Source organism: Sorex araneus, chromosome 2, assembly GCF_027595985.1.
Source record: "Sorex araneus isolate mSorAra2 chromosome 2, mSorAra2.pri, whole genome shotgun sequence".
Taxonomy (NCBI): domain Eukaryota; kingdom Metazoa; phylum Chordata; class Mammalia; order Eulipotyphla; family Soricidae; genus Sorex; species Sorex araneus.
Window position 1 is genome coordinate 205,707,501 of NC_073303.1, and position 13,179 is coordinate 205,720,679.

The 13,179-nt window shown below is 66.0% G+C and overlaps 1 protein-coding gene across 3 annotated transcripts; it reads right to left on the reverse strand.

Annotated features, from left to right (window-relative positions):
* Positions 1-41: 41 nt before the first annotated feature.
* SQSTM1 (sequestosome 1) lies at positions 42-5,675 on the reverse strand. Of its 3 annotated transcripts, none has more exons than XM_055128654.1 (8): positions 5,463-5,675; positions 4,519-4,614; positions 3,992-4,221; positions 3,481-3,631; positions 3,228-3,311; positions 1,656-1,867; positions 1,372-1,453; positions 42-345 (listed from the first exon to the last, which is right to left on the reverse strand). In XM_055128654.1, exons 1-8 carry the CDS (start codon positions 5,656-5,658, stop codon positions 191-193), a joined length of 1,206 nt encoding a protein of 401 aa, XP_054984629.1. In that variant the 5' UTR covers positions 5,659-5,675; the 3' UTR covers positions 42-190. The 3 variants fall into 3 exon arrangements, with proteins under 3 accessions (XP_054984629.1, XP_054984628.1, XP_054984630.1); XM_055128653.1 differs by having other exon boundaries at positions 1,258-1,453; XM_055128655.1 differs by lacking the exon at positions 5,463-5,675 and adding an exon at positions 5,368-5,392 and having other exon boundaries at positions 1,258-1,453.
* Between the last annotated feature and the right edge of the window lie 7,504 nt (positions 5,676-13,179).

Sequence of the window (13,179 nt, forward strand, 5' to 3'; positions counted from 1 at the left end):
TGCCCCCCACCCCAAAATAGCAACGAGGAGCACTGTCGCGCTGGATTGGGAATAAAGTGCCTGTTTAATGCAGTGTCAGAAGGGCTCCCAGCGCGGGCTCCCGCGGGGAAGCGGGGAAGCAGGGCGGGGGCGAGCCGAGCAGTGCCAGTGCGTGCTGCGGGGGCGGCGCAGGGAGGGGCTCCCGGCCGCGTCACAGGGGCGGCGGATGCTTGGAGTACTGGATGGCGTCCAGCGCCGCCCCGATGTCGTTCTTGGTCTGCAGCAGGCGGGTCAGCCAGCCGCCCTCGTCCGAGAAGCCCATGGACAGCATCTGCGACAGCGACTCGATCAGCCGCGGGTCGGCCTCTGCGAGGGGGAATGGGCGTGAGCGCGCCGGGCCGGGCGCAGGAGGAGCCCCCCGCCGCCCCGCACAGGCCCGAGGGGCAAGCAGGCGCCCCCAGCCCCACCCCACCCGTCACTCTCTGGGCTCAACAGTGCGGGGAGCCGCGCCGGAGCAGGGCGGAGGCCGGGGGGGCGGGGGGGGGGGCAGCCCAGGCGGTGGGGAACCGGCTCAGAACGGCTCAAAGGCCTGGGGACGCCCATGTGCCCCCCGGCCCCACCCCCAAGTCAAAGGGGACGGAAAGCGGCCGGCGGGGAGGGCTCGGCCTCGTAGGCCCCAGACCTGGGTCTGCCTGGGCACCTCACACGGGGGGGGGGTGCGGGGGGGCGCCTGCCTTGCACGTGCCAACCCGGGGCTGACCCCCACTGCACAAATGGCCCCCCAACACCGCCAGCTGTGGCCATGCCCCCCAGAAAGAAACACTCGAACAGGCCAGCGGCTGGAGGGCACCACCGCGTGGCACAAAGACACCCCGCGCACGCCCTGCGGGAACACGGCTGCCCACAGAGCACTCTCGGCAGGGTGAGCCCCTCCAGCCCACCCCCAGTGCGGCTGCTGGACCCCGTGTGCTCGGGGTGCTGTGGGACCCTCTGCAGAGCCGGGGCCCCTGGGCCACAAGCAAGGCACCGACTTCCTGTCTCGGGACGCCCGGTGCTGGGCATGGGGGCTGGGCCCGGGGGCCGAAGGAGGGGAGACCCCGTGACCCTCCTCTGCCCACCTCGCCTCCGGCCTCCCGGCCTGACCATGGGCGGGCAGGAGGGCCGCCCCCACAGCGCCTGCCTCTGTCCCGAAGGGCCTGGCTGGCGGCAAGCGGGGCGGGGCGGGCGGGCTCGGGTGCAAGCGGCAGGCGGGCAGGCGGGCAGGCGGCGGGCACTTGCCTGGTGGCAGATGTGGGTAAGCCGCCGCCTCCTTCAGCCCCGTGGGGCCGTCCGGGGAAGGGTCCAGCGAGCTGGGGCCCGCCGAGTCGGGCAGCTGCAGAGACTGGAGCTCACCTGTGGACGGGTCCACCTCCTTGGAGGACAGGTGTGTCCAGTCATCGTCGCCTCCCGAGCAGGTGTCCGACTCCAGCTGTCCCTGGAAGGACGTGGCAGCACTGGCCCAGGGAGCCCCGGCCCCGCCCCCCGTGCCGCCCCACCCCGCGGCGTCCCCCTCCCCCAGGCTTGTCCCAGGCCAGTGCTGCCCCCCCCCCCCCCCCCCCCGCACTGTGCCTCTGGGGGGGGCCCTCTGGCCCCGCTGGTGGGGCGCGGGGGAGGGCAGGGCTGCGGGGGAGGCTTGCCTCGGGCTGCAGTCCCGACTCCAGGACAATCTTCTTCATCTGCTCGGCCAGGGACAGAGCGGCACCGCCCACGGTGTCCCCGCCGGGCTGGCTGCAGCTGGGGGAGCCGCCGCCGGACGACGGGCCCGCCTTGTCTTCGGGGCCGCCCGGGGACGCGGGCGTCAGGCGGCTCCGCTTCCCGCCGTGCTCCACGTCAATGTCCACCTCGATGCCTGCGGACACACGCGGAACCCCGGTGTCGCTCAGCTGCTATGGGGGCCACCGGGGGCGCCCCTGCACAGCCAGGGGGTGCTGGGCTGGACAGCGCTGGCCGCCGGCCAGAGCAAGGTCACCGTGACCAGGGGCACAGCAAAAGGAGATGCCCTCGGCCTACAGACCTCTGACCTCTAACCTCAGCTGACTGGGGGCCACCCGCCCGCTGATGACTCCCAGCCATCAAAGCCGGCCCTGCCCGCGCCCGAGGGCCCTGGACCACCTTCCCGCGACACCCCGCCCCACGGCCCCCACCCCAAGACCAGCTCACGCCCTGAGGCGCCTTCAAAACTGTTTCCTTCAGCTTTTTTTTTTTTCTTTTTGGGTCACACCCGGCAATGCTCGGGGGGTTACTCCTGACTCTGCACTCAGGAACTACCCCTGGTGGGTCAGTGGCCGGGATGGGGGGCTGGGGGCAGGCACAGTCTCAGCCTCGGATGCCACTGGGGGGCCCCCTTTTTCCACTTAAGGAAGATGGATTTGGGGCCCCAGAGACAGAACTGCAAGGAAAGTGCCTGCCTGGCCCACGGCCACGCTCAGTTCTAGGCGGGTGCCCCAGGCGCCCCCAATTCCACCAGGAGTGGAGCCTTGGCACAGAGCCGGGTGAGCCCTGCGCACCCCTGGGTTTGACCTCCTCTCCCACCCAGAGCAACAGGAAGCAGAGACAAGGCCGAAGGCGAGAACAGAATGCAGAGAAGGTGGGCAAAGTCCAGCCCAGCTCCACCCTGGCACTCCAGGGCCCCCCACGTTCTGCGGGACAGAGCCCTGAGCACAGACCTACACGTCAGCCCCGAATGTTACCAACTGGAGCCCCCAAACCAACAAAAACGGCCCAAGAGGGGCTGGAGCGACAGCACAGCAGGGAGGGCATTTGCCTTGCACACAGCTGACCCGGGTTCGATTCCCAGCATCCCATAGGGTCGCCTGAGCACCGCCAGGAGTAATTCCTGAGTGCAGAGCCAGGAGTAACCCCCTGAGCATCACAGGGTGGGATCGAAAAAGCAATAGAAAACAAAAAACAAAAACCAGTCCAAGAGAAGACCAGAGACTGTCCAGGAGTCAGAAGCAGCTCAGAGGACTGGAACCTCCTGGATGCGAGACCCTTCCACTGTGGCCCTGCTGGCCACAGGCCTGGGGCCTGCCCCATCCCCTCCCTAACCCCCCGTGGAGGAGCCCCCTGCTGTCCCGCCAGTCTACCAGCTGATCCCAGCACCATGGCGGCCTGGCAGGCAGAGCGGGCCCTGTGGGGGCCTCAGGGGGGACCCAGCCCGCCCGATCACCGCGTGCATGCGGACCCCCCAGGGCCAGACGGCCACTTACCCAGAGGACTGAGGGCGGCAGCCACGCTCTCCCCCACGTTCTTCAGGAAGTTCACACTGGGGTCCTCCGCGGGCCCCGTGCCGGCTGGGACAGGAGAGAAAGATGTGAGGGTAGGACAGCCCGGGTTCCCCAGGCAGGCCCGCGGGAACGAGCACTGTGCCAGGAGCGCTCCCCGGCACAGTCAGGGCTGATGAGCCAGCGCACTGCAGGGTCTGGCACCCGGCCCCGCCCTCCTGCTGGGCTGTCCCCTCACCTGCATCTGCAGCTGCCGCCGTGGGGCTGGCCCGGGCATCCCCGGCCCTGGGTGGGCGCGGGCTCCAGTTGCCAGGGGGCCCCATCTCGCAGCTGGGCCACCCGAAGTGGCCGTGCTTCAGTTTGCGGAGCCAGCGGCTGTGCGAGAAACCCTGGGGGAGGGGCGGAGGGCGGGCTCAGGGGGCGCAGAGGGGTGGGGCCTTGCAATCCGGGCCGAGGGCGGGCTGGGGGCCCACCAGGGCGGGGCTTTGTAAGGGGCAGAGCTAGGGGGCTCAGGGGGCCCACCGGGGCGGGGCTTTGTAAGGGGCAGAGCTAGGGGGCTCAGGGGGCCCACCGGGGAAGGGCTTTATAAGGGGCAGAGCTGGGGGGGCTCAGGGGGGCCCACCGGAGAGGGGCTTTATAATGGGCAGAGCTAGGGGGGCTCAGGGGGCCCACCCGGGGCGGGGCTTTGTAAGGGGTAGGGCTGGGGCCCAGGGGCCCACCGGGGGCGGGGGCGGGCGCGGGGCGCTCACCTCCGGGAGGTGGCCCAGCAGCCCCGGGAAGGCCAGCTTGGCGTGCTCGCGGTGCAGGCCCTTGCCCTCGCAGGCGGCGCACAGGTCGTAGTCGGGGCAGACGCTGCACTTGTACCGCGTGCCCACCACCGGCCCGTTGCAGCCGTCGCAGATGACGTTGGGGTGCACCAGGGGGCGGGGCGCCCCGTCCTGGCAGGAGGCGCGGTGCTCCCGCCGGCACTCCTTCCTCTCTGCAGGGACGGCGGGCTCGGCGTGACCGGCCTGCCCGGCCCGGCCCAGGAGGGCCCCCGCCACCCCGGGGCGCAGAGAGAGGGCGTCGGAGGGCACGGGAGGCCCCTCTCGGCACCCCAGTGCACCCGCACGCGCACCTCCCACCGCGTGCGCCCCGCAGGTCGGGCGCAGTGTGTGCGAGTGTGTGTCCCCCTCCTGGGTGGGGCGTGTGCACATGTACATGCGTGTGTCCTCCTGTGTGTGTGTGTCCCTCTCCTGTGCGTGTGCGCGGCCGCCCCGCCCCGCCCCCTGCACACCTTTGATGTACACGCGGAAGAGGTCGTCCTTCACGTAGGCCAGGGCCATGTTCAGCTCCTCGTCGCTGGAGAAGGCCACCAAGTCCCCGTCCTCATCTGGGAGTGGACACGCGTGTGAGCGGCGGGGACCGGGGGTCCAGTCGGAGGAACAAAGGTGCCCACGCTCGGACCCTCCACCCTCAGGGAGACCCAGGCGCGGTGGCGCGGTGACAGGCGCAAAGGGCAGCGGGCGAGGAGGCCGGCAGGGCGGGCGGCTGTCCAGCGGGCCTGTCCAGCGCGCCTGTCCGGCGTCCTCGGTGCCCGCCCCGGCCCGCCCCTTCCCGGCGCAGCAGGACGCAGCGGTGGTGCGCCCGGTCCCCGCCCCCAGGGGCGTTCCCGGAGCGTCCCCCACCCCCAGCTCTCCCCGCGGACCCACCTGCACCCCAGACCCGCGTCCCGCTGCCTCCAGTCCGACCCCGACTCGCCGTGCGTGGCCGGACGTCCGGCCCTCCCCGCGCCCCCGCTCCCGCCCCCGCAGCTCGCCGCGGCGGTGCTCCTGGAAGACCCTGACCCCCGGACCCGGCGCTCACCGGTGCGGCGGTGCGCCTGGAAGCCCCCCGACCCCCGATCCCCGGACCCGGCGCTCACCGCGGCGGTGCGCCTGGAAGCCCCCCGACCCCCGATCCCGACCCCCGCCCTCACCGCGGAAGTGCGCCTGAAAGCCCCCCGACCCACGACCCCGACCCCCGACCCCCGCCCTCACCGCGGTAGTGTGCCTGGAAGCCCCCCGACCCACGACCACGACCCCAGCCCCGACCCCCGCCCTCACCGCAGCGGTGCGCCTGAAAACCCCCCGACCCCCGCCCTCACCGCGGTAGTGCGCCTGGAAGCCCCCCGGACCCGGACCCGGCGCTCACCGCGGCGGTGCGCCTGAAAGCCCCCCAACCCCCGACCCCCGCCCTCACCGCGGTAGTGCGCCTGGAAGCCCCCCGGCCGCAGCGCGGGGAAGAGCGCGGCCACCCGGCCCAGCAGCCGCTCGCAGGCCCGGCCGCCCCCCGCCTCGGCCTCGGCCTCGGGCGCGACGCAGAAGCTGAAGCGGCGGATCTCGCGGGCCGCGTCCTCCTTGCCCAGCAGGTAGGCCTTGACCGTCAGCGCCGCCATGCTGCTCGCTAGTGGCCGGCCGCCGCGGCGCGCGCCTTTATAGCGCCGCCGGCCCCGCCCCCAGCGCCCGCGGGGCGTGGCCACGGCCTGGCCCCGCCCCGCCGAGCCGAGCCGGGGCGCGCGAGCCGCCCTGCCCGGGCCCCTGCCCGCCGCCCCCGCCCCCGCGCCTCCCGCTGGCTTAGCTCCAGCCTCCGCCGCCCCCTCTCCCGCCTCGAGACCCTCAGGGAGAGCGGGGACGACCCCCACCCCAGTGCTCCTAGAGGGAGGCCCAGCAGCCCCCCCCCAGCCGTCCCGCGGGCCCTGGCAGTGACTCAGCACGAGCCGGGCTGCCCGGCGCGCTCCTGCCCAGAGGCCAGCGCCGCCCGGGTGCCCACCCCGCGCCCCCTCGTGCTGCCACACCTGCCACTCTGGCCGGGGAACGGACCCCCACCCGGCGCCAGGGTCCCCCACCCGCACCCACCTGATGGACACCCAGATGCATTTTTCTGGTCCGCAAACGTCCCACCCACCCAAAAAGAACTTCCCGGGGGACCCAGACCCTCGGAGGCATCTGGGGCAAAGGCCGGGGTGCGGACCCAGGCCTGCTGGAGCGGGAAACCCACGTCCTCCGCGGGGGAGGAAAGGACTCTGCCTTACATGTGTTTGGTGTGGGCTGGGGTGTGCTCCCACAAATGCACAGGAACAACTAACTCCCCCTCTGGGGAGCTGGTAGCCAAAGGCGCGGTACCCGTGTGCGTGCAGTGCCCGGGCCGGCCCGATGGTCCCCAAGCACTGCCAGGAGGAATTCCTGCGTGCAGAGCCAGGACTCGCCCTGGGCACTCCTGGACCAGGGCCAGACACCTAGGTAAATAACAAAGGTGTGTCTGCTCTAAGCGCCAGGACATCAGGCCTCCGGATGGGAGACTCCCCCTGGCCTCCGGAGCCCACCAGGCACGACCCCTGAGAGCAGAGCCAGAGGAAGCCCGGAGCATCACGGGGGTTGGCCCCAGAACGAAATCAAAGACTGAGCTTGATGGGAACACGCCGGCAGTCTGCAAGACGCCGGGTCCTGTCACGGAGCCCAGAGCCCCCGCTCAGGGTGGGAGATACCAGGCTCGGGAGCGGTGGGCTCAGGCTTTGCGTGTCGGAGGCCTGGGTTCCACCACCAGCTCTTCATGCACCCGCAGGATTTGTCAGAAGGTAAAGCAGTTTGTCGTCTCTGTTGCCTTTTCTCTCCGACTCTTTGGACCATACCGGTGATGCTCAGGGCTACTCCTGATCGTTACTCTCGGCTCGGGGGCTAGGCGGGATGCCAGGGACCCAACCCTGGTGCAGTGCAAATGCCCTACCCACTATAAGACCACTCCAGGCCCGCTTCTGTTGCTTTTTTACACCACACTTAATGGTGATCAGGGCGGACTCCTATCCCTGTGCTCAGGGATCACTCCTGGCAGGGCTGGGGGGAACTCTGGCATCAGTTGGACCCAACGCAAGGCGAGCCCCGCCCCATCTGTCTGCTCTCAGAAACAGCGTTTTGGAAAGGGTGAGTTGCACACCAGGGGCTGCCGGAATGAACAGTCAAATCCTCTAAAGCACGTTCCCTGGCCCCTAAAACCAAGGTCAAGGGGAGGCTTTGAGGCCAGGGTAAACTGAGGACAGAGTTAGCTTACGTTGCGGCCTGAGGCCCAGGACAGCTGTCTTGCTTGAATATTGGCTTGGTATCTCGTTTGTTGGTTGGTAAGTCGGGGGGACGGTCAGAGGGGTTCAGGGACGGGCTGCAGCCAGGAGAGGGAGCCCAGCGGGGGGCTCCCACGCTCCGCCACGTGCTCTCCCCAGGCCCTGGCAGGATTACTCTCTGACCAGGGGCAGGGGTGCGAGGGGAACTGGAGGTGCAGGGCCTGGAACCGGGCCTCTGAAATGCTTTACCATGGTGCAGGTACAAACACGAGGTCGCACGGGGTGGGGAGGGCAGGCAGCAGGGAGGGCACGTGCCTTGCACACGGCCGATGCGGGTTCGACCCCCAGTACGCTAGTGTCCCTTAAGCCCTGCCAGGAGTGACCCATAGCACAGGGCCAGAGACGATCCGGGAGCACAGAGATAGGAGTAATCCTTCAGCACTGAGTCAGGAGTGAGTCCTGAGCACTGAGTCAGGAGTGAGCACAGTGGGGAGTCTGGCTGTCCAGCGGGCCCCCCCCATTCCGTGAGCAGCCTGGGGAGGAGCCGCCACGGTGACTCAGCAGCCGCAGCGGGGGACACAGCCCCCGTTCTCAGTGGGCCTGGCCCAGGCTCCCCCAGCCTTTGTCCAGGCAGACTCGGGCTGCCGGGAGTACTGGGGGTTTCCGCCTTCTAGGGAGGAGTGAGGACTCGGGGGAAAGCCGGGGGACAGATCGGGGGGGGGGGGCCCAGGCCTGAGGGAGGAGGCTCCCTGGGGGGCCCCCTGCGCCCGGACTGCAGGCTGGGCACGGGGCAGGGCTGTCCCGGGCAGGGTGAAGGTAAACAAGGCGTGGCGGGGAACCCCCTTGGCAGGGCCCTCTTGGACAGCAGAGCCCGGTCAGGTGATGCGAGGCGTGAGTCAGCGTCCCATGACCCGGCACCAAACGGGGTTTCTCCGGGCTCAGTGGGGGGGCAGTGTCTCAGCTGGGCCGGGGAGCTGAAAGACCCCCCCCATGCAAAGATCAGGGGGGCAGGGAGCTGGCAGCCCCCCCCAGCCTCCAGCTGCTGCCCTAAACCCAGAATCCCCTTGGGACGTGGGCGGCTCTGAGGGACCCCCCCAAACCCCGGCACCCCCACAAAACACCTGCCCAGACAGGGCTCACCCCTGTCTGCAAGACATCCTGCTGCCCTCCCCTCACAGGTCTGGACACCACCCTCCCCTCCCCCACCCGTTACCAGTGCAAAGACCCAGGCCTCAGTTTACCTGTCTGTGAAGTGGACTGGAGGGCCCCCTCCCTGGTTTTAGTGCTAGCCCCAGGGCCTTAGCTACTCCTGACACCCCCATGAGCTTGAATGTCCAGAGGGAAAAAAGTGTGTGTGTTGTGGGGGTGCCCTGAGACCAGATCAGGGACATACCTCATCTGGTTCCCGACAGCCAGCCTGGGCCACCTGCTGGGCTCTCAAGCTCCGCCCCTTACCCCTGGCACTTCCGTCCCCTTGCAGCCGAAGCCCCCACCCCACCTAGTTGTAGCCCCCTCCCTCGGCTCCCCAGGACCTGGACGTTGCCTCCTTCTAAAGAGCCCGTCCTGGGGCTGGGGCCATAGCACAGCGGGGAGGGTGTTTGCCTTGCACGCGGCCTGACCCGGGTTCGATTCCCAGCATCCCATAGGGTCCCCCAAGCACTGCCAGGAGTGATTCCTGCGTGCATGAACCAGGAGTAACCCTTGTGCATCGCTGGGTGTGACCAAAAAAGAAAAAATAAATAAATAAAAAATTTAAGAAAATAAAAAATAAAGAGCCCGTCTTGCCAGAGCACAGGGTGGGGCTCCAGGGGTAGGGAGGAATCGCCACGCGAGAAGGGCGCGGTTTCTGTTGCCAGCTGGGGAGGGAGGGCGGGAGTCGGGGGTCCTGTCCAGCCTGCAGGGCCTTCACCCTGCCGCTCCGGGCCACATCCTGTTGGGGGGGGTGAGGGCAGCGCTTTGCAGGCCCCTCACCACCCACCCCCGCATCCCGCATCGGGAGCCGGTGCCCAGCGACTCTCCCAGCCCCGGGAGGCCCCGCGCCAAGGCCAGGAGATTAAAATTGTTTCAATGTTACTAAAATGCTTGGCCCTCGGACGCCACCGCCTCCGTGGGGGGCCGGTGCCCCGGGCGGGATCTCACGGGCCAGGGCTCCAAGAGTGAACCAGAGTGACCCCCGCGCCCCAGGAGCGCTGTTTAGGTGCTCGCCCACAGTGTCAAGTGAAATTATATGGATACAAAGTAATAAGGACCGGAGGGCTGGCCCAGCGGGTAGGGGGCTTGCCTTGCATGCCCCGTAGGACCCCTCAAGGACCACCAGGAGTAATTCCCGAGCTCAGAGCCAGGAGTAACTCCAGAGCAGCGCCGGTGTAACCAAAAATAAATAAATAAATAGATAGATAAATAAATAAATTTTAAAAACCCAGAAAATAAATAAAAAAAAATTAAATTAAAAGCTGTCTATAGAGCTGGAGAAACAGCATAGCAAGCCAGGCGCAGAATCTGAATTGATCCCACCCGGGTCAGCCCTGGGGGCTGGTCCCTGAATTTCTTTATAAACATGGAAGATTTGGGGGCGGGAGCGATAGCACAGCAGGTAGGGGGAGGGCGTTTGCCTTGTATGCGGCTGACCCGGGTTCAATTCCCAGCATCCCATATGGTCCCCTGAGCACTGCCAGGGGTGATTCCTGAGTGTAAAGTCAGGAGTGACCCCTGTGCATCATGGGTGTGACCCAAAAAACAAAAAACCAAAATGTTACCGTCCCTCAGGCCCCCGAGAGGAAGTCCTGGGGGCCCTGGGTCTGATTGGCTGCCCCCTTTCTCACCTCCTACCTAGGGGGCCTGCTAAGAGGACCCAGGGACAGCCCCTCTCTCCTGACGCGGGAGTGAACCCTGCCAGCAACGAAGCCTGCGCTCAGCCCATTTTCTCTTTGGTGTAGGCTTGGGGGTCACACCCTAAAGGGGCTCTGCATTCGGGGACCCCTCCCGACAGGGCTCAGAGGAGCCTGAGGGTGCCCGGTCGCGCCCCGCTTGGCCACTCTCCCTGTGTCTGTTATCTCTCCTTCCCTTTCTTTTCTTGGGGGGTGCATCCTGCTCTCGGGGTTCACGCTTGGCTGAGCTCAGGGGAGCCTGGAGCTGAACTCAGGTCTGCGCATGCATGACAACCCCCCTCGTCACTGGACTGTGGCCAAGGCCCCTCTGGGCCTTTGCGTTACACTGTTGCTCTGGTCTGGGGGCCAAATCCAGCAGTGCTCAGGGCTGAGTCCTGGCCCAGGAACACCCCCCCCCCCCCCCCCCCCCCCGTGGCCAGGTCCAGGGGGCCCTACGGGGCTAGGGATGAGGTCCAGCTGGCTGTGTGGTTGGTGCCAGTGCAGAAGCAGGGGGGAAGCGGAGGGCGCTGGGCTATGCAGGAGGCGGTCCTGCCCTGCGCCCCGCATCCTGAGTACCCTGTGGCCACAGCCCCTGGCCCGCGCTGGCCGGGAGGAGGAAATTGGAGTCTACAGCGCTGTGGATCATTTACAGGCCGGCGGGTTCCTCTGCCAGGAACGGAGCTCTGAGAACTCACTTTCCTTTGTTCTCGTTTCTGCCTCGGGGCCACACCTGGCAGCATTCAGGACTGACTTCTGATTTCATTATTATTATTATTATTATTATTATTATTTTGCTTTTCGGTTCTGCACTCAGGAATTACTCCTGGCGGTGCTGGGGGTCACGTGGGATGGGGGGGTTCAAACCCAGGTCGGCCCTGCGCAAGGCAGACCCCCTACTTGCTGTCCTACCGCTCCAGCCCCTGACTCCTAGCTTTGAGCTTGGGAATCTCTCTTGGTGGTCCTTTGGGGGGCCCTGGGGGGTCCAGGGATCACACCCAGGTTAGCAGGGGCCAGAACAAGAGTGCAGCGGGAAGGTGTTTCCCTTGCAGGCGGCTGACCCAGATTTGGCCCCTGACACTCTATAGGGGCCCCAGAGCCTGCCAGGAGTGACCCCCGAGCACGGAGTGTTGAGCAGGCCCTGGGCACAGCTGGGCGTGGCCCAAAAAGGGAAAGAAAATCCACCACAAAAGCCCAGTCCTCCGTGCGTGAGCAGCTCCCTGCCCACTGTCCATCTCTCCGCCCCAGCTCTGGCCAGAAAGGCTGGTGACGCCCGAAGGGACGGTCTGCGTAGGGGCCTTGGTCCCCGCAGGCACAGACTGGCCAGGGAAGCGCTGGGGCCTTGAGAAGTGATCTTAGCCCTCACAGGGACGGGAGGGGGGGGGGGGGGGCAGGGACACTAGCCCCACCCAAATTCGAATTCTCTGGTTTCCCCCTCCGAAACACGGTGTGGGCCCGAACAAAGAAGAAACGGGGAACTGTGGTATCATCCTGCTCCCCCCAGCCCCCCCCCCCCGATTATTGCGCCCCACCCCCACACTCAGCAACTGGAGATCAGACCTAGAGCTGGTCTGTAGCCTCAAAGGGCACAACTGCTGAGTCTGACAGAAGGTCTCTTGGGTTGGTTTGTTTGGGGCCCTCCCTCCTGGCGGCTCTCAGGGGCGTTGGGGGTTGAACCCCGGCGGACCAGGTTTAAGGCAAGCACCTGGCCTGCTCTGCTCTCTTTCTGTCTTCCTGGTACCTTGGCAACATTTTTTTTGTGCGTTTGTTTTGGGGGTCATGTTCAGCAGTACTCAGGACTGACTCCTGGGTCTGCATTCTTGGGCCATTCGTGGGGGGTGGGGGAGCTCCAGGGTCCCTGGGCAGAGAGAGCCTGGGCTGCAGCGGCAAGGCCAGTCCTTCCCTGTCTTCTCTCTGGCCCAAAGCCAGGATTTAAATTTTTTTTTTTATTTTTGGGTACACCTGGCGATGCACAGGGGTCACTCCTGGCTCTGCACTCAGGAATTACTCCTGGCGGTGCTCAGGGGACCATATGGGATGCTGGGAATCAAACCCGGGCTGGCCGCGTGCCAGGCAAACGCCCTCCCCGCTGTATTATCACTCCAGCCCCAGGATTTAAAATTTTAAAGCCAGTAAAGTATTAAAGAATTTAAATTTTAGTACAAGCTCTCCCTCCCTCTCTCTCCCTCTCTCTTTCCTCCTCTCTCCCCTTCTCTCACTTTTTTGTCTTTTCTTCTTTATTTTTCTCACGTTCTCTCTTTCTTTGCTTTTGGCTTTGGCTCACAGCTGGCAGTCCTCAGTGCTACTCTGGGTCTGTGCTCGGGGATCACTCCTGGCAGGCTCAGGGGGCCGTATGAGGTGCCAGGGATAGGACCAGAGTCGGCACGTGCAAGGCGAACAGCATATCTGCTCCTCCCTCCCTCCATCCCCGCCTCCCTCCCTCCCTCCCTTCCTTGTTTCTTTCTCTCTTTGTGGCAGGGTCACGGGGGAGCCATACCCGGTGATTCTCAGACCTACCCACACCCCCGGGGACCAGCGCTGGACCCTGGAGTTTCACACCGGACGGGCTTGACTTTCTCCTTTCATTTTTTTTTCAAACCACACCCAGAGGACCGCAGGGGTTACTCTGGCTCTGCTCAGGGATCTCTCCTGGCAGGGCTCTGGGGGCCCTAGAGGGCCCCCGGGGTCAACCCAGATGTGCCATACGAGAGCAAGTGTTTTGAACCGTGGACTCTCTCTCCTGTGTCTGAGACTTGGCATCCAGCAATGCTCAGGGGTTACTCCCGGCTCTGTACTCAGGACTCATTCTTTTTTTTTTTTTTTAATTTTTATTATATCACCATGTGGAAAGTTACAAAGTTTTCAGGCTTATGTCTCAGTTATAGCAATATTCAAACACCACCCCTTCACCGGTGCCCATATTCCACCACCAAAATCCCCAGTATACCCCCGCCCCCGCCCCCCCACCCCCAACTGTATAACTGATGAATTTCACTTCATT

Coding starts and splice junctions, on each gene's coding strand:
- SQSTM1 (XM_055128653.1), bottom strand. CDS start 5,658: ATGGCGGCGCTGACGGTCAAGGCCTACCTGCTGGGCAAGGAGGACGCG. Junction 4,222..4,518: donor CTTCCGCGTGTACATCAAAG/GTGTGCAGGGGG, acceptor CCGTCCCTGCAG/AGAGGAAGGAGTGCCGGCGG. Junction 3,312..3,480: donor GGCGGCAGCTGCAGATGCAG/GTGAGGGGACAG, acceptor CTCCTGTCCCAG/CCGGCACGGGGCCCGCGGAG.